Source organism: Lagenorhynchus albirostris, chromosome 1 (genome assembly GCF_949774975.1).
Source record: "Lagenorhynchus albirostris chromosome 1, mLagAlb1.1, whole genome shotgun sequence".
Classification (NCBI taxonomy): domain Eukaryota; kingdom Metazoa; phylum Chordata; class Mammalia; order Artiodactyla; family Delphinidae; genus Lagenorhynchus; species Lagenorhynchus albirostris.
This window is the reverse complement of record NC_083095.1, coordinates 130,729,745-130,754,301: the sequence shown is the minus strand read 5'-3', so window position 1 is coordinate 130,754,301 and position 24,557 is coordinate 130,729,745. Positions and strand designations below refer to the sequence as shown.

The following is a 24,557-nucleotide window of genomic DNA, read 5'->3' as shown; positions in this document are numbered from 1 at the left end:
GTGACAAAGTTCTGACAACACATACCTGATTCAAAAGTGGTCCCATGTGCTGTCATACTCCATGTGCTTGATCTTCGACCTTTCGTCACCATCACAGAGAATTCATAGAGTGTATTTGGTTTTAAACCAGTCACCAAATAACTCAAAGTCGTTGCATTAGCATTCTGGAAATATATGAATCAAGAGCTTCAGAGTCAGAAAATACCAAGAATTAGGTTTTCAACCAGAACAAATGTGCCAGTACCTTATACTTGGTGTTTGCTGGGATGTTGGTTTTCCATCGGACTGTGTAGTATCGGGAGTCTGTAATCTTCTGGTGTTTGGGCAGTGAGTTGTCTGCCCATGTAATCCTTATGGTGTCATGACTCAGAATGGAAGCCTGAACTCCCACGGGTGGCATCATGGGAGTAGGATCTGGCACTGGAGTGTATGGAGCATTAATAACAAATAAATCAACTTCAGAAGTGTCTGGGTAAAAAGTAATTAAAAAATGGAAGTGCCATTTTAACATAAACAAAAATAAAAGAAAAGGGAAATGCAGGGTAATATAATGGAATGAAAGGTGAGAAATGGAGAAAGAGAAAGAGAATCCGGAGTTAACAGATAACCACCATTCATTTAAAAGAATATTTCCACTTGTGTTCTTTCAGGAAAAAAGTGCAGGAAAGCATCTAGAGAAACAGTAATTAACTATTTTCTTCTCCTGTATTCTGTATGTATATTGAACAGGTATATAAAATTTGACAATCCAGTGATTATATTAATGTATTCAAACTTGAATTTTCTTTTTCCTAAAAAATTTCCTTTACATTACTTGAAAATTCTACCTCCTGTCCAAAAATCATTAAAAGATGAAAACTGCTTTTAATATCAAGGGTATTCTTTCTAAACAAATAACACAAAGCTCATGATCTGTTTTAATATTTCAGTGACTATGGATGAATTTTTGGGACATGGCTTATCAGTGGGTATCACTGGACATGTAGGGGTCCCTACTCTGGAACATGAGTCCTGAATATCAGCCAACAGCAACTTAGCCTGGCCTTGGTATTGGGCGCAGGGTCCAGTTCAGATCTGCTGATGTCCTGGGTCTAAAAGAAGTGCAGCAATATGGCTCACATGCAAATAAAGCAAAGGGAACTCAAGGGCATTACTCTTCATAGAGGAAAGGTAAGCTGACGCCACGCAGGAATATTTCCACACTTTCTCCAGTAGACTTAGAACAACCCTCTGATGAATCCCAATCAGCTATGGGAAATGCCATAGTTATTAAAGGTCTAAATGACACAGCCTTGATGAACTTTAGAAATCAGAGCACTTATTTGATAGAAAGGAAAATCTATACTCATGTGCTGTCCTGCACCATATGCAACAGACACATTCTCTAAGCATCATTGTCAAAACAAAGGCCAGAATGAGCACAAAGGCACCATGAGCCCACGGCAATACAGCAGCATCCATTTGGGCTTTCCCAACTCTTGGCCAGTTTTCTAAGTATATACACACTGATCTATTTTAAGTGAAGGTTTTAAAGTGGGTTTCCCATATAGTTACGGTGACTAGTCCTTTGTATAACCTAAATCTGAAATGGCGTGGGCCTTGTTTATGAATAATTGCCAAACTAAAGAAATAGTCTCTATTTGTGTATTTCCTACACAATGAAGACTAAAAATAACACAGGAACAGCATACATTATAATCAAGGGCTTTGTTCAAAGATCAGGACACATACCAATTAGTTACAGAAAATGCACCTTCAGGTGCAAACATCACCAAGACTTCTTTGAGAACTTTTTTCTTATTTGTAACAACTCTTGGAAAAGATAACTAGGTTACATGACTTATGAACATTTCCCCTTGTATATTTCTAGCCATGTTATACTTTAAGTCACATAAAAGAAAATAATTCCGAATTTGTTTTTTCTATTATAGACTGATTTAAGAAAGTAGCAAACCGCTTAAATATTCTTTTTCATCTTACTTTTTTTCCTTTCTGAAATACCAAAGCTATTTTTAAGAGAACTTATAAACTGTAAGCACACAGGAGCAGAAGACAGGATATGTAGCACGGTGCTGGTGTTTTTAAGTAAAAGCATAAAAAAAGGGGACAGAGATTATCTTTTTAAAACGAATAATGCCAAATCCATACTATTAAGCAAAGTATCCAGAATACATAGCAGGCAATACAGATTCACAATTTTGAGAAACAAATAGAAAAGAGCATTTCTGAAAGTGATAAATTCTTTGGTTTTCAGTACCCTTTAGAAAATTTTGCAATTCTAATATATTCACTTCAATGAACTTTCTCATTCAAACCTAAATCATGTTTTACATAATCTACAGAAATTTTACATTATTCTTTTAAAGATATTTTAAATAGATTAAATTACAAAGAAAAATAATAAAATAGATTAAATTAGATTAAAATATATTAAATAAAATAGATTAAATTACAAAGAAAAATAATAAATATTTGGTCCCTTTTGTAATAAATGTACAGTTGATCAAATGGATAGTACATATGACTTCATACTTTCTATAGATAAAGCATATATAAAAAGCACATAGAAAAATACCTTCCCAAATAACTCAGGTGACTAATAAAAAAAAAGTTGGATTCATCAATCATATACATTTATTCCATCAGTAACCTATATATTTCCTCAGAGATATGGAGATCCTTTCATTTTTTTTCTCATTTTAGTTATAACTCACATGACCAAAAGATGAAAATTCGTTTTTAATTCTCTCATGACTATGCTTTCTAGATCCCAACATATTAAAAACATGTGTTACACATTTACATAGATTTGTTTACATGACAGGACTGTTAACATTTTCTAAAAAGCAAAACAGGGATTCATAGAACTTTCCATGTTTAAAGCCCATTTATCTTCCTATTTGAAGCCTGTACCCTAAATTGCCATATTCTTTTCCTTTCACTGATACCTATGGGACAGGCCTCATGCCAACATTCTACTTAAGCTGCTGGAAAAAATGCTGAAGACCAGAGATGGACAGGGTACCTTACCTGTGTGAGGTCTGGTCACAGCACTCTCATAGAGGGGGATACCTTCACCCACATTGTTAAATGCTTTCAGGGTAATCACATAGTGAGAGCTGGGATCTGAAGGAAAGAAACAAGTGGAAACACTTAAAAAAATTCTCACTACAGAATTAAAAAAATTCACGGGTGACGATGCATAATCTTAATTGCAAAAAAAGCCAGGAAAGATTTTTAAATTTTTTATGTGGGATTATTCTGGGGGTGGGGAGGTATGGAGATGGCAGCATACAGAGTATATAGAAAAACTGGCTGGGATAAACTTCCTGGAATTAGTCCCAGGAGTCAGGTTGACTGTTCCTGAATCCTCTCTTGGCTTCAGCTAATCAATGGTTTAGTGATGTTATTGTATAGTGAAGAGCTTGGATTAAAATGAATAAATAAGATTTTCATGTGCTGGAAGCCCATAGGTGGAGCTTGGAATTAAACAAACCCCTTTCCTTCTCAGGAGGACAGCAACTGGAACAGCCAAGCTAGACAAGTAGGAGATAAACTGTTAACTCAGTAACTGCTGAAGATCCTTAACTCTCTGGAGTGCCTCCAAATCCAGGAATGCCAACTTAATCTAGCCTTCATGCAGACTTCTTGGTTGGAAAAGACATGGCCCAGAATTTCAACCAGCTAGGAGGTGGTGCTGCAGGAAGTGTAAGACTGAAAGAAACACTTCTCCAGGTGATCATATAAAATGCTGCTAGTCAGACTTGGTGAAAAAGAGAGGTATTAAATAGTTGGAATAGTATTCATTCTCCTACTGGCTAAGGCAAATCAGGAAGAGTCTACTTTATCACATTCCTGATCCAGACAAGGTTTAGTATGGGTACTTCAAAAGTCTAGCTTCAGAAATGAAGACTTGGGCTCCACTGAAGTGTTGCAGGGGGAGAAGCTGACCCATAACACTCACTTCTGGCAAAGTTGGGTAGATTTCCAAAGTGGCCACACCTCAAGTGTCCTGCATTACTTTAAAAGCTGCTTGGTGGCCCATCCTCTAGATACCAGTGAGCAATATATAAAGGCACCTGGTCTTCCAATGTGAGAAAGAATTGACAACAAATGGAATCAATGAGACTTAGTACTTGACTGGCAGGAAAGGGTGCTGATATGGGCAACATGGTGGAAGGTGATATCATTCACTGAGATTGGGGACAGAGGCAGAGCAACTACGATACACATTTTCCAGACTTGATTCTAGGTCCCCTTCTATTCCTACTCTTCACTCTCTCCCGATGTGCTTTCATTTATTTCCTTGGTTGGATTAGAATGTATGTGCCATCAAGTGCAAACTAGTCCTGACTTTTCTTCTGAGCACCAGACCTCTAAGTTCAACTGTCTATCTGGATTTCCACTTGGATGTCTCAAATCTCTCTCTCTCCCCTTTCCCTGCTCCTTCAGCTGCTCCAGTTTTCCCTAGAGTTCATAAATGGTATGACTATGCACCCTGCTGCTCCAGTCAGAAAGCTGGGAGTCATTAAGACCTCTCCCTCCTCCCCTACACAAATGATCAAGCCTTGCTGATTATACCTACTTGCCTCTCACCACTCTGCCTTGCTCACTGGGCTCCATCTTTACTGGCTATCTCTCAGTTCACTGAGCACTATGTGGTCTCTTACTACTGGGCTGCAACATGTGCAGCTGTCCCTTACGCTAGGGACACATGCCACCCTTCTTTACTTAGACAATGCCTATTCATCTGAAAGGGCTCTTCCCAGACTGGATTAGCCTCTCTAGTTACATAGGCTGTGGCACCTCATTTCTCTTCCTCAGCACTCTAAACAATTTCAATTATTTAGAAATCGTATCATTTCTAATAATAGGGATCATGTCTGTTTGATTCTTTGCTCTGTCTCTAGCACAGGGTCTGGGGTATTTGCTGATTGAAAGTTTGCAGGAGAAGCTACTAATTTTTTTTTTTTTTTTTTTGTGGTACGCAGGCCTCTCACTGTTGTGGCCTCTCCCGTTGCGGAGCACAGGCTCCGGACGCGCAGGCTCAGCGGCCATGGCTCACAGGCCCAGCCGCTCCGCAGCATGTGGGATCCTCCCAGACCGGGGCACGAACCCGTGTCCCCTGCATCGGCAGGCGGACTCTCAACCACTGCGCCACCAGGGAAGCCCGATACTGATTTTAATTTTGATTAAATTATGATAGATTATGGGACATATCCCAGTGCAAATACCCATCAAGCAGATGTTTATATGGATCTGAAGCTCAGGAGAGAGCTCTTGTGTGAATAAATGAATTCCTAAAAGTATTTCTCAACTGCTGACTTTTGTTCAATATTATATGCATCTTAGCTCTATCTGTGATGATAAATATAGCAAGCTTATTTTACTTTACGCAAAATTAATTTTTTGCTACTTCTCAATGTACACTCTCTTAACTAATAAAATCTGTTTACTGTTTTCAGCACATGCAGTGCTCCTTCTCATCTCTTCTTTTCAACCACTCTGTTCTGACTCAGTCTTTCAAGTACAGGTCAAGCTTCTCCCCTGGCTGCTCTACTGTGCCGTACCACCTTTTCCTTCTCTGAACATACTTGACTTCAACTCATCTCATTGTTTCCTGTGTTTTACATTTCTTCTCCGATTAGACTGAACGCACCTGAAATTCAAAGACCACGTACTGCTTGCACTGCAGAGGATTTTCATTTCAGTAGCTTCATAAAGGAAACAGTAGGAGTGGGTCACCACAGAGATATTTTTATCCTATCCTATTCTTCTGCTCTCCTACAATTGCCTTATAAGACTGTTCGTGTGGGGAACACTTCCTAGGTTAACTGTGCTGTTTCTTCTTGAAAGGAAAAAGAGAAAGGCTACTCTGTTTCTGAATAAAGCATTAGATTGCTGCTTATTTTCTACCAGAAAAGATGAAGGCAAGTAATTTGTTGGACACCTAAAATTGTCCTTAGGAAAGATATTTACAAAGAAATGATGTGAACAAAAAAGTTGGTCAGGGAAGATTCTGAATTAAAAGGCAAGTCTTTCAAAGAAAGATCTCAATAATGATATAATCCAATTTGGAAAAGTAATTATATCTACCCAAATCAATTCATTTTCTATTATAAAATATTAACTATATCTCAAAATTTTGGCTTTGTAATTCAACTTTGAGGCATAATTAGTACGAACTAAAATGTACCAATTTAAATGTATACTTTTAATTTTGATAAATATATACACCTGTGTAATCATGACCACAATCAAGATAGAGAATATTTCCAACACTCCAAATAATTCCCTTATGCCCCTTGCAGTAAATTTCCACCACCCCAATTTCCAGGCAACCACTCATCTTGCTGTGTCACTATAAATAAGTGCTGTCCCTTCTGTAATTTCATAAAAATATAACACAATATGTATTCTCTTGTGTTTGGCTTCTTTTGCTCAGCATAATGTTTGTGAGATTTGTTTTGTTGTGTGTATCCATAGCCTATTTCTTCAAATTGCTGAGTAGTATTCTACTGTATGGATATAGTATAATTTACCATTTACTTGTTTACCCCCTTTAGATTATTATAAATAAATATATCATGAACATCTGTGTAGAAGTCTATGTGTAGATATGTGTCTTTATTTCTCTTGGTTAACAATCTATGAGTGGGAATGTTGGGTTGTATGGTCAACGTTTTAAGAAACCTCCAAACTGTTTTCTAAAGTGGTTGTACCATCTGATATTCCCATCAGCAACCGTGAGTTCCAGTTCTATATCCTTGCTGATATCTGGTATTATCAGTCTATTAAATTTTAGCAATTCTAGAGGTTGTGTAGTGATATTCCATCGTGGCTTTATTTGCATTTCTCTGATGATTAATGAAGCTGAGAATCTTTTCATGTGCTTATTGTCCACTCATATATCATATTCTTTGGTGTACTGTCCATCCAAATCTTTTGCCTACTTTTTTATTGGATTGTTATCTTCTTATTGAGTTGTTAGAGGTGCTTTTTTTTGTTTGCTTGTTTGTTTTTACATCTTCTAGACTGAAATTCTTTGTCAGGTACTTGAATAATGAGTATTTTCTTCTAGTCTCTGGCTCAGAGACTTTTCATCTTATTGGTGTCTTTCCAAGGAGAAGTTTTAAATCTTGAGGAAGCCTGATTTATTAATTTTTTATTTTTAATTTGTGCTTTTTTGCATCCTAAGAGATCCTTGCTACCCCAAAGTCATGAAGATTTTTTTTCTGTTTTCTACTAGAAGTTTTATAGTTTTAACTGTTGTATTTAGATCTGTTTTTGTGTATGGTATGAGATAAGGGTCAATGAAGGTTCTTTTTTCTTTCTCATACAGATATCCAATTATTCCCACACCTTTTGTTGAAAAGACTATCCTCTTCCCACTGAATTATCTCAGTATTTTTGTCAAAAATCAATTGACCATATACGTATGGATCTATTTGTGGACTCTATCCTGTTTCACCTACCTTTTACATAAACACTATCAAAATGTCTCGGTTACTGTAGCTTTATAATAAATCCTGAAATCATGTAGTGTGGGTCTTCTAAACTTTATTCTTCTTTTTCAAAAATGTTTGGCTATTCCAGCTCTTTTGATTTTTCATGTAAATTTTAGAATAAGTTTATCAACGTCTAGAAAAAAGTCTACTGGGATTTTACTTGGGATTGCATTGGAGAGGACTGTCATTGTAATATACTGTTTTCCAATCCACGAACATGGTATCTCCATTTATTTAAGTCTTCTTTAATTTCTCTCAGCCATCATTTTCCACTCTTCAGTGCACAAATCTTTATATATATATAAAGTTTATTCCTAAGTACTTCATATTTTTGATGCTATTAAGTGGTATTGCTATTTTTAAAAATTTTTACTGGAGTATAGTTATTTACAATGTTGTGTTAGTTTCAGGTGTACAGCAAAGTCAATCTGTTATACATATATATCCACTCTTTTTTTGATTCTTTTCCCATATAGGCCATTACAGAGTATTGAGTAGAGTCTCTTGTGCTGCACAGTAGGTCCTTATTAGTTATCTATTTTATATATAGTAGTGTGTACATGTCAATCCCACTCTACCAATTTATCTCTCCTCCCCCTTACCCCCTGGTAACCGTAAGTTTATTTTCTACATCTGTAACTCTATTTCTGTTTTGTAGATAAGTTCATTTGTACCCCTCTTTTTGGATTCCACATATAAGCAATATCATATGATATTTGTCTTTCTCTGTCTGACTTTACTATGACAATCTCTAAGCCCATCCATGTTGCTGCAAATGGCATTACTTTGTTCTTTTTTACGGTTAATATTCCATTGTATATATGTACCTCAACTTTTTTAACCATTCCTCTGTTGATGGTGGTATTGTTATTTTAATTCCAATTTCCAATTGCTTATTGTTAGTATGTGGAAATACAACTGTTTCTATATATTGACTTTGTATCTTGTGACCTTTTAAACCCAGTTATAGTTTTAGTAGCCTTTTTAATAGATTCCTCAGGATTTCTACCCCAGTAACAATGAGCATGTATAGTGCTCAGATACTGGTTTCTAAATATCATTTATAAAAAATCAGGAGCAATAGCTGATTCAAGGGCAAAGGCTAGGAAAATACCAGATAAGCCTGTAACATCGTACTGTGTCAAAAAGAAAGAAAGTGCTCAAAGAAAGATGGGAGATGTCAAACGGACAGAGAAACTAGTCATAAAGAGACTCCCATTGGCCGCTCTTTCACTATGAAGAGAAGGAAAGCTCTTTCTTATCAAAGCATGCTAATAAATGTAGAAGAAATAATGGAATTAGGAAATCACCACTTGGGAAACACCACAGTAATAACTGTTAACTAAAGATTCTAAAACTAGTGAGTAAAAGTTGGACAAGAAACAAGATATTTACAAAGATTCAAGGTACCTCCCCTACAAGGTACTTTTTAATTATGAAGGAAAAAAATAATAACTTTATAGTAGAGAATGTGGAAGATACCATTTTAACCAAGTGGTTAAAGTTAACATCACTAGCATTAGACTCTCATGTGCCTCCTGATATGATGTACTGACAAGAACACATGCATCTATGTCACTCCTTCCAAAAATGCATAAGCTGAATGTAATGAGGAAATATTACACAAGTCTAAACTGAGGAACAGTCTATAAAATATAAATGGTCTATATGTATTTTTCAAAAATGTCATAGTCATGGAAGTCAAGAAAAAAACAAGGAACTGTTACATATAAAAGAAAACTAATGAGAAACAATAAATACAACATGTGATCCTGCAACAGAAAACAATGTTTTTCTTTTGTTATAAAGGACATTAATGAGACAGCTAGTAAAATATGAAGTCTTTAGATAGTTTCACAGTTAATTTGCTCATTTTGATAACTGCACTGTGGTTATATTAGAAAATGCCCTTATTTTTAGGAAATGCAAATTAAAAGTAAATATGAGTGGATATAGAGGGGCATCATGTCTGCAACTTACTCTCAAACGGTTCTGCGAAAAAAAAAACAGGTACATACAGCAGATAAAGCATATGTGGTAAAACATTAACCTCTGGGGAATCTGGGTGAAGGATATATAAAAATTCTTTGTACTATTTTTGAAAGTTTTCTGTAAAAATAAAATTATTACACAATAAAAAGGTAGAAAGAAAGAAATCACATGTGCGATTACTTCCTCTACTTAGCACACATACCCAGATTTTCGATGGTGTAATAGCGCTGTTTATAGTCCACTTTTATGGTCTGGGCATGAGGGCTGCCAATGCCATAACCAATGGCATAACCTCTGACCACAATGTTCTGATTCTCCGGAGGTGTCCAGCTTACTACGATGCTAGTGACAAGTGGGCGGACGTGAAGAGAACTAGGCACTTCAGGGACACGAGTTTCTGGGAAGGAAAACAGAAAAGCAGGATGATATCCAGAGCCGCTTTCCTTTAGAATATTTCATCGTGCTTGGGAAATGGTGTTCAGCCTTCTGCCAAATTATTTGGGGCTTAGTTTTTTCCATTTTGCCCAAGAATTCAGAGAATCTGTATGTACAGTAAAGTATGGCCCATGGTTTTACTGCAGTCTAAGAAAACAAACTCAAACAGCCTGAAATACAAAACACTGCAGTATTAATTTGGAAGGGAAGAGAAAGAGATCCAAGAATGTCTTCCCAATGGAGAAAAACAAATAAATTGTCTTTCAATTGTTACCCATTCCTCTTGGTCCTACATCTGAGTCCCAAACTCTACCAGGTGGAATGAGAAAGGCACATCAACTAATTAGAAGCCTGCTGTCAACAGGTGATCAAGTATCATATTACAGCAATGATATCAATTATTTACTCCCCAAAGTAATATGGTAAGTCAGAAAATATGAAACTTTAGAACCACAAATTGATTTAAATGGTGGGAGACTAAGAGGCTTTAAAAGGTGGCAATTTACAGTACCTTTCACATGCATTATTTCAAGGCATAAATTTCTACCACTATTTAAAAATTAGTAAACAAAGAATTAGAGTAAATACCCAGGTCTTTTGTCTTTTAAGTGCAGCACCTGTCTCTGATAAAGGTACATACACACACCCACATGGAGTTATTGAATAAACAGGTGAGAAAAAGGGAAAGGTTTCCAGGACTAAGGGAAGAGGGAAACTGTAACTGAAATAAAGGCACAATTTATGTGGTTCAGCCTTAAATTTTAGATCATTTATCTACTTGAGGGCCTTGGTAAAAAACCAGACTTAAAGCACTTGTATATTTTTACCTGTGCTGGTTCTGCTTAAAGGGACGGTTCTCTCTTAAAAAAAAAAAAAAAAACATTCCAGGACACTTGCTGTATTACAGGAATGACAGCAGTATAAATCCACTAAAGTTCACAGATTTAAGCCACATAACACCCAAAATCTGTGCCTTTCCAGTTTGACTTATTTGATTTCAGTTAGTACCTAGCCTGTGCCAATCCTGCCGATTGCTGTTCTTACCATCTAAGTCACTTTCAAAAGTTTCAGCAGACAGCCAGTCAGTAGCAGGGCCTGTACCATTGATTGTTAGAGCAGCCACCCGGAAATTATATTCAGTCCCCCGATCAAGACCTGCAACCCAAATGACAGAAAAAAAAAAAGGGCTGAAACAAGAGGTTTGGAAAAACAAAAGATCAGCAATCTCTCATTAAAGCAAATATCTCATCCACCAACTTAATAAAAAGCTACTATCTTGATAACATTCCAGTTAAAGTTAATACAGAACAAGCAATACATAAATACAGCACAGAGGAGCTCCTACCTCTGAAGTAGAGGCTAAAGCCCACAAAATCCAAGAGGAAAACAAAATGAGTAAAGGTCCCAGGAGACTTCAGATCTTTTAAAAGAGCTTAAAGGCATCTTAGAGATCACTTAATGCAATCCCTTCATTTTGTTACTAAGGAGGCCGAGGCCAAAAAGAGGCCAAAGGAATGAAAGAGTTACAACAAAGGAACAAAGTCAGTTGGTCTCAAAAGACACCAAAGACCAGAAAATAATGCAGAGGTATAACACCTACCAGTTTACCTCTGTTCTCTGGGCCACCCCATAACCACAGTAGAAAAAAATTTAAACATCTAATATGGCCTAGAAATCTATTTCTCAACAGCCTATTGCCCATAAGTATATACTATAAGTAAAAGAGAAATAAAGCCTCTCTACTATGCAATGTTTCATATTTACTATCAGCTAACAAAGTACCTGATATACAAATGTACCAAAGGCAACAAAGATCTATATGTAAAAGTCTACCCTACAAAGTGGGGTAACAGTCAATAATATGGTCAGCTATTCATATATTCATGCTTCCATTTTTTTCTCTTTTTATTGTGTTAAAATACATATCACATAAAATTTATCATCTTAGTCATTTTTAAGTGTACAGTTCACATGCATACATTTTTAGAGCACTTAGATTCTAGATATTGTGATAGGTCTTGTAAGGGTTATGAAAAATTATCCTACTTCCCCATATTCAAATAACAGCATCTTTGGCCAGCAACATAGTACAGAAACTCCAAAGAGAGAGCTACTGAGAGAGAAGTTGGCTAGGATGCAGGATGAGCCCTTGCTCAGTTAATCAATCCTGTCACGTGGTGTGAGAGGAGAGATGGGAGGTTCTGTCCTCTGCAGGCCCATCCTGATTCTGTTTGTCCACAAGAAAGCAAGAAGCAAGACAGGAGGAGAAGCAGAACGGCTGGGGCCAAGTCAGTTTACCTCTCTGTCTCCTCCCTGCACACACTGAACAGGACGTGCCAGAATGGGCTACACAAGCATTTGTAACTTTAACAGACAACAAACATGGTTCAATTGAGGACCTGGAAGAATTCAACCAATCAGATTATCATTCCCTCTCCTCTGGGGAGTTGGAATGTAAGAGAGGGAGAGAGCAAGTGAGAGAGAGAGTGCACATAAGTAGGTGCAAGTGAGAGAGACGCGTGAGTATAGAGGCTGAGCTCCTCTCCCTCAAGATAACCTAGAGAGCTCATCGACTAAAACCAAGGCACTCGATTCATATTATAAAGACACGGCAGAATGTGTTTAGTGCTGTAAGTGGTACAAAAAGAAGACACAACAATTACTTCTGGCTAAAACTTAAAATCCTATCATTTGTTGTTCAGTACAGGATCTTGGGAACCCCTACTGTTCTCCAATACTTATCAGCTTCAAGTTAATGCTTCTGGAGAACAATGATCTCCACTTTTGCTCATCATTGTATACTCAGTGCCAGTACCTGCTAATAAAAGTTCAATAAAGTCTATTAAACAAATGAATGAATCTAAATATGATTTTAAAATGCAAGAATTTTCTTGATAAAGCAAAGGCTATTTTTATGATGAAAGTGGTACTCTGCTTATACATCACATGTTCCACTGAGAAAACGAATAGTCTCCTCATGGGCAAGGACTGTATCTACTTTTATTTATTAGAAACAAGAAGAGTGCCTGGTATACAATAAATATCTACTATTAAACATACAAAATAAAAGCCTTATCTTTGGGAAATGTTATTTATCTGTGTCTGGAGTAAAATCAGACTGACTTTTAAGAACATCCGTGACCAATTTTGCTGTCAGGCTCCTTTGGTGAGACTTCTCAGCAACACCCCTACAGCCATATTTACCTGCTGCAGCTTAGAGCTGTGGGGTTATGAGAGGAAACTAGAAGACTGAAAGATACCCTTGAAGACAAACATTCACCTTCTCCTATTTTGAAAGAAGTCAATCTCATCCATGAGGTGAGGAGTACAGAGAAAAGCTTGCTGGTTTACTGGAGTACAGTTTTTCACTGTCACTGGCTCTCCAATTTTCAGAAACCTATACCTATTCAGATTATATGGATTAGGGTTCATTTTTATCAGGTGTGCCACTTGCTCTGTTTCACACAAAGGGAGAACTATACAAAAGAGCTATCCTTGACAGAATTTTCTAGAACTTTATCATGTCTGTAGAAGCAAGAATGATTATTGCATGGCTGTGGCTATTCACAAATGTTGTTTCAGGCCACATATACCTGAGTGGTGTCAGCGTTATAGAAGTCATTTTGGAGGCCTCTGCTACCAACTAGACTGAGTGGATTCTTTGCTTATATAGCTTTGTTTTACCTTTCTTTCAGATTACAAAAGAGTTATATATGTGTGTGTGTGTATGTGTGTGTGTGTGTGTGTGTGTGTGTGTGTGTGTGTGTGTGTATTCAAAAACGAAAACATGGAGAACACAGAAAAACACAAGTAAGGCAATGAAACTCAAATGCAATTTCACCAGAGATGGCAGAACCTGTAAGAGTGTTTTCCACTAATTTTTATCAAGTCAGAAGTAGACTGAACTCTTACAAATTGTTTTAAACCATTTTTGCTTTGTGTAAGTCAACGGCCCAGAGCAGTCATTAGACTAGCACAATTCAATGTTTGAGAGAGACACCATCTCCTAGCTTTCGCCTATGTGCAAAGCAGCTTACCTTCAATCAGCTGTGACAGCTGTGTCCCAGTCACCAAAGTCTCAGTGACATCGCTCTTTCGGGAGGCCTTTCGGTAGCGAACCCTGTAGCCAGTGATCTGCCCATTTTGTGTGGCTGGAGGAGGCGGCTGCCAGTGAATCACAATACTCTGGGAAAGACAAGATTACAGGGAAAAGACCGAATATATCAAATCTTGGTCCTGTTTTATGTATTATTACTCTGAATTCAGTGTGTAAGAGAAGGAACCATAAAAGCAACAGAGTGTTCAGAGTTTTACTAAGTTATTTAATAATCACTCAAAAATAGTGTTTAATTTTAAAACCATCAAAGCTCAAATGGGGAGACTGTATTTGTGGGCAGTATACGCTGGGCACTTGATTTATTTTGACAGAATGAAGACATAGGGCAAAAGTCTCAGGAAAGTTTTTGAAGGAAAACGTAAGGTCAGAGTCATGTGGATTAGGAAGTAAACTACTGTTAGGTGTAAGGTTCTCTTCTACTTCCACTGTAGCAACAGTGAAATTAGACAATTTCTGTCTAAAACTTTTCAAAGAGGGGACTGTTAATCAACAGCTGGCTGTTTCTTAAAGGAAAAGGAGTCCCATAGTCCTTTTTGAAAGAACTGACTGTCTCAGTTGTCTATGCAGCCCAGTAGGGGTTCTGGGCATCTGAGAGGCACACATGGCCTTCAGTGCACAGTGAACTTGACCAGGAGGGACAGCTTCAGCAATGCAACCATCTGACAGACGTCTGCCTTTGATTCACAGTGGGCTCACCTCACAGTATTAAACAGGCTATGGTATCATAAACAACAACTTACTTCTTTCTACCTGTCACCAAGGTTCCGGATGGCTAACATCTAGGATGTCATGATTTACATAATAATAGCAATGTACTTGAAGAAAGGCTAAAGTAATTTTTGCACAGCAGAAAGGCAGTAAAGTTGAACAGAATCAACCAGAGTTGGCTTCTAAGCCCAGCTTTAAACTGGCAAGTGTAATATCTATGTTACTTTATTTCTTTGCTTGATTATGATTGTTTTGATGCAGAATCTCCCTCTCTGTTTGCCCTCCTGAGGCAAATAGAAAATGAACAACAGCAATATGAAGTTTTACCTTTGAATTTCTTACTTCTAAAGACAGATTCTGAGGAGCAGCACTGGGAACTGCATAGGCGAAAAAAAAAAAGAAAAGAAAAAAATTTCAATCACTCAGGCATCACCCATCATGTGACTGTTCTTGGCTGGACTTTATACAAATGCACATCTCAAACACTGATATACAACCTGAAGGTCTAACCCAGCAGCCAGTGCCCTCATGTTGAAAGTATCTGGGCAAGGTGTGGGGCCATATTTGATTCATTTAAAATAATGAGACCCGTTCACATATGCACCCATATCCAAGTCAGGCTGTACCTTTGGAAAGTCAGGTACTTATTTCAAGGATATGATAGTGACTGTAAACTTTTCTAGACCCCAAATACATTCTGAATCTTTAACGTATGTATTCTTTTGAATATTCTTGGGAGTAGCATATCCTTATCTTGGGATACATTTTCTGGAAACAAGTCTAATGACTATGGCAAGTGAATCAACTGGGTAATATCACTATGAATCCAAAATGTGATGTACACAAACCAATGAGCTTGGATTTCTTGTGGGGTCCTAAACTGGTTTTAAAGGCAGTTTCCAAGTAGAGCAAAGAGATGTTTAAGCAATGACAGTCCAGTTAAGAAACGATCTGGCTTCCCAAGGGAACTACGTAGCAGGGAACACTCATTCAGATGTGAGAAGTTTGGGACCGTTGGTTAAAAAACAGCTGTATAACTTTAGCTTCTCACATATTAGAACATAAGACAAGGGTATCTCAAAGTTTATGGTCCATACACCCTCCAGTGTCTTCTTCTGTAGTAATTATAGGAAGCAAAGAAAATTTAAGTAAACCTGATTAGTTTCTTCTCCATCACAAAATGCTAACCTTGGCTTTTCTCTCCTAATCCATCCCTGGAAATTTCTCCCTCCCATCCTCTGACATTTGGTGACCAGGCGTATAACTAAGTGCCCACTGAGCTACAGGCTTCTGGAGGACAGAGACTATTTCTTGTTCGCTGTTGAATCCTGTGCTAACAACAAAGTACATCAGGCCTCAACCAAGAGATTCAGGCACAGAGGGTCTGGAGAAGGACTTAGGAACCTGTGTTTTGAAAAAAGTCCATGGATGGTTCTGATCATCTCCCTGAACCTCTGACTTAGCTGCAAAGGCACCAACATAATTGTTGTTGCTGTCTTCTTCTTCATCATCAACACCACTGCCACCATCATAGCTAAGATCTGCTGCATGCTCCTACATGACAGTTACTTAATCCTTAAAACAATCCTACAAAGGAGTTTCTATTATTATTCCCATTTTATAGATAAGAAAACTACAGATGCAGCTCAGGAGAGTTAACTTGCTCAAGGTATTTGTTTCAGCTGGTATAGGAACTAAGATTTATCTTACTCCGAACTGCTGCCCTTAACCACCATGCTGAGACACATTCAGTTCCCGTGACAGGCACTGTAGTCAGTATGCCAAGCCACTTAATGCAGTTAAAAGTGGCTCATGGGTAGATTTAAGAGCCTACCTCAAAAAACAGGGTAATGTAGTTGGCTAACCAAACTACAGTTTGCATTTATTTTCCCCAACTTTTTATCCTGAAAAATTGCAAGCACAAAGAGTGACAAGAAGAATACAATGAACACCATGCATTCTTTTCCTGGATTCACCAATTGTTAATATTCTGCCACATCTGCTTTATTTCTCTCATTATATTTACACAAACATGTTTATCTATCTACATATTGTTTCTGGATGGCTGAAAGACAGTTACAGTCATCATGATACTTCACTCCTAAATACTACAGTATGTATCTCCTAAGAACAAAAACATTCTCCAACAAAATGATAATACAGTGATCACACTAAAAATCTAATCAACACAAAAATATTACCTAATATACCTAATAACATAGCTAATATTTAATAGTGACTGATACTATACCAACCTAACATTAAGTAATTGTACCAAGAGTGTCCTTTTTAGCTGTTTCAACTCCCAGAATCAAAGATCACACATGTTTTATTTTATTTCATGTGTCTTTACTTTCCTTTAATCTAGATTCTAGAACGATTCCCCTACATTTTTTGTTTTTTTTCATGAGACTAGTATTTTCTAAGAATTCAGGACAGTTTATTTAATTATTTGCAGAATGTCCATCAATTTCAATATGTCTAGTTATTTCATCATGATCATATTTAAATTAAACATTTTTGGCAGGGATACAACATAGAGGAGAAGTTATATCTTTCTCGATGCAACATATCACATGATGTCAGTCTGCTCCTTTGTTGGTGATGTGATGTCTGACTACCGGCTTAAAGGAGTCAAACTATAGCTTCTAAGGCACGCTTGTTTATATATAAGGGCTACACACATATACACACATTTTTAAGAAAAAGACATTTTTGTTAACACTTGGATTTAGCTGAGTTTCAGGACATAATATGTACGCTAAGTGCAATAAACTGCTATTTTCTGTTCTACTTTAAAAACATTTTTTAAAAATGCTGGTCTTGACCAACTCAATCTTGTTGGCAGGCTGTACTTTGAAAACGACTGCTTTAGGGTCATAGGTATAAGCAAATATTCAGTCACAGGTGAGAAATAAACTGTCACAAAATCCTGAGGAATTTAAAAGACCTATTTGTATGCACCCAACATAGGAGCACCTCAATACATAAGGCAAATGCTAACAGCCATAAAAGGGGAAATCGACAGTAACACATTCATAGTAGGGGACTTTAACACCCCACTTTCACCAATGGACAGATCATCCAAAACGAAAAAAAATAAGGAAACACAACCTTTAAATGATCCATTAAACAAGAAGGACTTGATATTTATAGGACATTCCATTCCAAAACAACAGAATACACTTTCTTCTCAAGTGCTCATGGAACATTCTCCAGGATAGATCATATCTTGGGTCACAAATCAAGCCTTGGTAAATTTAAGAAAATTGAAATCGTATCAAGTATCTTTTCCGACCAAAATGCTATGAGACTAGACATCAATTACAGGAAAAAAAACCTGTAAAAAATACAAACACATGGAGGCTAAACAATACACTACTAAATATCCAAGAGATCACTGAAAAAAATCAGAGGAAATCAAAAAATACCTAGAAACAAATGACAATGAAAACACAACGACCCAAAACCTATGGGATGCAGCAAAAGCAGGTCTAAGAGGGAAGTTTATAGCAATACAATCCTACCTCAAGAAACCAGAAACATCTCAAACAACCTAAACTTACACCTAAAGCAATTAGAGAAAGAACAAAAAACCCCCAAAGTTAGAAGGAAAGAAAACATAAGATCAGATCAGAAATAACTGAAAAAGAAATGAAGGAAACAATAGCAAAGATCAATAAAACTAAAAGCTGGTTCTTTGAGAAGATAAACAAAATTGATAAACCATTAGCCACACTCATCAAGAAAGAAAGGGAGAAGACTCAAACCAACAGAATTAGAAATGAAAAAGGAGAAGTAACAACTGACTGTATTTCTGACACTGCAGAAATACAAAGGATCATGAGAGATTACTTCAAGCAACTATATGCCAATAAAATGGACAACCTGGAAGAGATGGACAAATTCTTAGAAAAGCACAACCTTCCGAGACTGAACCAGGAAGAAATAGAAAACATAAACAGACCAGTCACAAGCACTGAAATTAAGACTGTGACTAAAAATCTTCCAACAAACAAAAGCCCAGGACCAGATGGCTTCACAGGCGAATTCTAACAGACATTTAGAGAAGAGCTAACACCTATCCTTCTCAAACTCTTCCAAAATATAGCAGGGGGAGGAACACTCTCAAACTCATTCTATGAGGCCACCATCACCCTAATACCAAAACCAGACAGAGATGTCACAAAAAAGAAAACTACAGGCAAATATCACTGATGAACACAGATGCAAAAATCCTCAACAAAACACTAGCAAACAGAATCCAACAGCACATTAAATGGATCATACACTATGACCAAGTGGGGTTTGTCCCAGAAAAGCAAGGATTCTTCAATATACTCAAATCAATCAGTGTGATAAACCACATTAACAAATTGAAGGAGAAAAACCATATGATCATCTCAATAGATGCAGAAAAAGCTTTCGACAAAATTCAACACCCATTTATGATAAAAACCCTCCAGAAAGTAGGCAGAGAGGGAACTTACCTCAACATAATAATAGCCATATATGACAAACCCACAGCCAACGGCATTCTCAATGGTGAAAAACTGAAACCACATCCACTAAGATCAGGAAAAAGACAAGGCTTGCTAAAAAGACACGGTTTCTCTTTAGCCACAGCAATCAGAGAAGAAAAAGAAACAGAAGGAATCCACATTGGAAAAGAAGAAGTAAAGCTGTCACTGTTTGCAGATGACATGATACTATACACAGAGAATCCTAAAAATGCCACCAGAAAACTACTAGAGCTAATTATTGAATTTGGTAAAGTTACAGGATACAAAATTAATGCACAGAAATCTCTTGCATTCCTATACACTAATGATGAAAAATCTGAAAGAGAAACTAAGGAAACACTCCCATTTACCACTGCAACAAAAAAAATAAAACACCTAGGAATAAACCTACCTAAGGAGACAAAAGACATGTATGCAGAAAACTATAAGACACTGATGAAAGAAATTAAAGATGATACAAATATATGGAGAGATAAACCATGTTCTTGGATTGGAAGAATCAACACTGTAAAAATGACTATACTACCCAAAGCAATCTACAGATTCAGTGCAATCCCTATCAAACTACCAATGCCATTTTTCACAGAACTAGAACAAACAATTTCACAATTTGCATGGAAACACAAAAGACCCCGAATAGTCAAAGCAATCTTGAGAAAGAAAAACGGAGCTCAAGGAATCAGCCTCCCTGACTTCAGACTATATACTACAAAGCTACAGTAATCAAGACAGTATGGTATTGGCACAAAAACAGAAATATAGATCAGTGGAACAGGATAGAAATCCCAGAGATAAACCCACTCACATATGGTCACCTTATCTTTGACAAAGGAGGCAAGAATATACAATGGAGAAAAGACAGCCTCTTCAATAAGTCGTGCTGGGAAAACTGGACAGGTACATGTAAAAGAATGAAATTAGAACGCTCCCTAACACCATACACAAAAATAAACTCCAAATGGATTAAAAACCTAAATGTAAGGCCAGACACTATCAAACTCTTAGAGGAAAACATAGGCAGAACACTCTATGACATAAATCACAGCAAGATCCTTTTTGACCCATCTCCTAGAGAAAGGGAAATAAAAACAAAAATAAACAAATGGGACCTAATGAAACTTTACAGCTGTTGCACAGCAAAGGAAACCATAAAAAGACGAAAAGACAACCCTCAGAATGGGAGAAAATATTTGCAAATGAAGCAACTAACAAAGGATTAATTTCCAAAATTGACAAGCAGCTCATGCAGCTCAATATCAAAAAAATAAACAACCCAATCCAAAAATGGGCAGAAGACCTAAATAGACATTTGTCCAAAGAAGATATACAGATTGCCAACAAACACATGAAAGGATGTTCAACATCACTAATCATCAGAGAAATGCAAATCAAAATTACAATGAGTATCACCTCACACCAGTCAGAATGGCCATCATCAAAAAATCTACAAACAATTAATGCTGGAGAGGGTGTAGAGAAAAGGGAACCCTCTTGCACTGTTGGTGGGAATGTAAATTGATACAGCCACTATGGAGAACAGTATGGAGGTTCCTTAAAAAACTAAAAATAGAACTACCATATGACCCAGCAATCCCACTACTGGGCATATACCCTGAGAAAACCATAATTCAAAAAGAGTCATGCACCTCAATGTTCACTGCAGCTCTATTTACAATATCTAGGACATGGAACCAACCTAAGTGTCCATCGACTGATGAATGGATAAAGAAGATGTGGCACATATATACAATGGAATATTACTCAGCCATAAAAAGAAACGAAATTGAGTTATTTGTAGTGAGGTGGATGGACCTAGAGACTGTCATACAGAGTGAAGTAAGTCAGAAAGAGGAAAACAAATACCGTATGCTAACACATATATATGGAATCTTAAAAAAAAAAAAAAAGGTTCTGAAGAACCTAGGGTTAGGACAGGAATAAAGACGCAGACATAGAGAATGCACTTGAGGACATGGGGGGGGAAGCGTAAGCTGGGATGAGGTGAGAGAGTGGCAGGGACATATACACACTACCAAATGCAAAACAGGTAGCTAGTGGGAAGCAGCTGCATAGCACAGGGAGATCAGCTCGGTGCTTTGTGTCCACCTAGAGGGGTGGGATAGGGAGGGTGGGAGGGAGATGCAAAAGGGAGGAGAAATGGGGATATATGTATATGTATAGCTGATTCACTTTGTTATACAGCAGAAACTAACACACCATTGTAAAGCAATTATACTCCAATAAAGATGTTAAAAAAAAAAAAAAGACCTATTTGGCAGGCAAATATGATTACTAAGTAGAGCAAGCCCAGCCTTCCAACAGCCCTGGGATGGTCTGTGCTATGAACAAGCAATAATATTTACTTATACAAAAGCATCTAGTAAAAATAAAAATACAGAGAAACTATTCAGTACCAGGCACTACATGTTCTATGCTCTCTCACTGGATCTTTACAGCAACCCAATGAAGTTGGTATTATAAATTTCACATATAAGGAAACATGCTCAGACATGTGAAGTGACTTGACCGAAGTCACACTACTAGAACTGGTATCTGAACCAGTTCAGATGTCAAATCTCCTTGACATCAAAGCCCATGATCTTGCTACTATGCCACCAGCGCCCCCAAGCATGGTATTTTGTTCCAGAGGAAGAAAGACTCACCATCTGAAAATGTTCGAACAGCAACATCTTGTGTGGAGACTCCAGGACCATGTTTATTGTAGGCCACCACTCGGAAACTATACTCTGTATATTTTTTCAACCCGTTAATGGTGTGGGAGTGACTTGAAACATCAACATCCTTGAATAAAATAAAACAATTTATATATACACAACTCAAGCCAAAAGAAATGCTGCAAAATAATTAACTATACAAATTCTATATTTGACATAATGCAGATTTTTGTCCCTTTTACAGAATATTATTTAACAGTTAAAGCAAATTAATCATAAGCACTGCAGTTTGCTGAGAAATACTCCTTGATGTTTAGGAACGCTTGCTGGCAAAAACTACAGAATAAACCTTTGTACCAAGAAATAGAATCTATCAACTTTTCATTTCTTATACATATTTTTTTCCTCAGATTTCTAGACAAGCAGGTATTGAGTTTTGGAAATATATTTCAACTCTACTATTCCAATCAATGCATTAAAAAATGGCTTCCTATTATACCTGTTCTTTATCAGTTCCTTTTTCCATGTAGTACAGTTTGTAATTCTGAATTTCCCCATTTCCAGACAATGGTGTTTCCCAGGTGACAGTAATGGAAGTAGGTGAAGTTGCATACGCTCGGATGTTAGGTGCTGGGCCAGGGAGCTGAACTAGAAAGAAAATTTCAAGACAGTAGGACATAAATAAAATTTACTGCATCCCTCAAGACCATTCTCAGCAATAATGGCACACTATGTTTTTTTTTTTTAATTTAATTAATTAATTTGTTTATTTTTGGCTGTGTTGGGTCTTCGTTGCTGCACGTGGGTCTTCTCTAGTTGCAGCGAGCAGGGACTACTCTTTATTGCGGTGCGTGGGCTTCTCACTGAGGTGGCTTCTCTTGTTGAAGAGCATGGGCTCTAGGCACGTGGGCTTCAGTAGTTGTGGCATGTGGGCTCAGTAGTTGTGGCTTGCAGGCTCTAGAGTGCAGGCTCAGTAGTTGTGGTGCACGGGCTTAGTTGCTCTGTGGCAGGTGGGATCTTCCCGGACCAGGGCTCGAACCTATGTCCCCTGTGTTGGCAGGCGGATTCTTAACCACTGCACCACCAGGGAAGCCCTGGCTATGTTTTTAAAACAATAAAAACTACGAAAACAAGTGATCTGACTGAAGTGGTTTCAGGATAATATATAATTAAGTGATTTCCGTCTTTATGACTGAAAAACCAAAAATCATCTGTGATGTATCTCAAATTTATTCAAAGAAAAAAGTGAACAGTGCAGAATTCTTCTTGTGGTTTATAAAATCCTAGTTTTGCAGTGGGACTGCAGCACATAAAAGCAAACATCACAAAAAGAGAGCCTTCTTTTACCAGGCTCTGGGGATACAATGAATGATGGACAGAGTCCCTGCCCACAAAGAACTCCCAGTCTAGAGGGAAGTCAGACATATAGTTACAAAGAAGATCCTAAGTGCTGATAGATTAGGTAACGTCTGTAATGAAAACTGAAAGAAGAGAGCACACAATTCTGCTTTGGGTGGGGGTGGTTAGGAAAGGGAAGGATTGGTGAGGACTTCTGGGGAGCAGGAAGAATGAGTAGTTTTCTCAGACACCAAGAGGGAAATTGATCCAATCAATTTGGACATAACAGGTAAGAAGACAGTGTCATGTGGTTCAGGTTGAAACAAAGAATGGATATGGGAGACAGAATGCTGCAAAGGATGACAAGAGCCAGATAAAGGAGAACCTCTAAGGCCCTGCTATGAGTTTGGATTATTTCTTGCAGGTGTTAGGTAATTACTGAAAAATTATGAGCAGGAACATGACATGATCAGATCTGCATTTAAAAAGAACATGTGAACACATGCATGGAAGAAAAACAATAATGGCACAAGACTAGATAAATAATAATTTTAAAAATAGCCACCATTTATTGAATGCTTGCAATCAGGCCAGCATTAAGTGCTTTACATTTATTTAAATTACATCTTATTTAATCTGTGCACTAACCCAAATGAGACGGATACTGTTATCATCCCTACTTATGGATGAGGCTGAGAGGTTAAGAACCATTCCCCAAAGATGGAAAAGTTGGCGGGTAGTGGAGCTAGGAGCTGAGCACTTCCTCGTTCTAAAACGTGGACTCAGGAAAACCAGTTAGGGGATTATGACAACACCCTCTGTGGGATGATGTGACTGGAAGATCCCACAATTGGCTGACTGATTGTCTGCCCAGCTCTAAATCCTACAACAGCTCACATCCTTTTTTACTATATTCTTTTTGTCTGACTGACAGGTTCCAGTCCCAGTTTATACACAAATCCTGGCAGGTACCTATATCTACACTTTGGTGGATACTCTCTATCTGAAAATCATTTCTCTGGTGCCACTGCTTCTGTAACAGACATCCATTAGATTTAAGGAAAGGGGAAAAAACAAACAAAATGTAAAACAAGCTGGCTTGCTTAAATAACAGCATGACAGTTGAAGATTCGTTTTCCTACCAAAGCAGAGAAACCTGAATATGGTTTTCTGGCAGTTGTTTGCTTTATTTAGGCATGAATCATGTTATTCTCTTAAGAGCATATTTTGTGCAGCCTGACAGGTGGGAATCGTCACACTT

At 37.4% G+C, this 24,557-nt stretch overlaps 1 protein-coding gene across 9 annotated transcripts in view; it reads right to left on the bottom strand.

The window, feature by feature from the left end:
- The window catches only part of NEO1 (neogenin 1), a 241,340-nt gene that overhangs the window by 29,809 nt on the left and 186,974 nt on the right, over positions 1 to 24,557 (bottom strand). For all 9 annotated transcript variants that reach the window (XM_060169920.1, XM_060169973.1, XM_060169940.1 and 6 more), the window contains exons 10-18: positions 22,458 to 22,606; positions 21,947 to 22,085; positions 15,088 to 15,137; positions 13,973 to 14,120; positions 10,980 to 11,090; positions 9,703 to 9,897; positions 3,031 to 3,126; positions 245 to 420; positions 26 to 164 (exon numbers count right to left, since the gene is read on the bottom strand). In XM_060169920.1, coding sequence (XP_060025903.1) covers positions 26 to 164; positions 245 to 420; positions 3,031 to 3,126; positions 9,703 to 9,897; positions 10,980 to 11,090; positions 13,973 to 14,120; positions 15,088 to 15,137; positions 21,947 to 22,085; positions 22,458 to 22,606 — 1,203 coding nt within the window. The remainder of the gene's footprint in view (positions 1 to 25; positions 165 to 244; positions 421 to 3,030; positions 3,127 to 9,702; positions 9,898 to 10,979; positions 11,091 to 13,972; positions 14,121 to 15,087; positions 15,138 to 21,946; positions 22,086 to 22,457; positions 22,607 to 24,557) is intronic.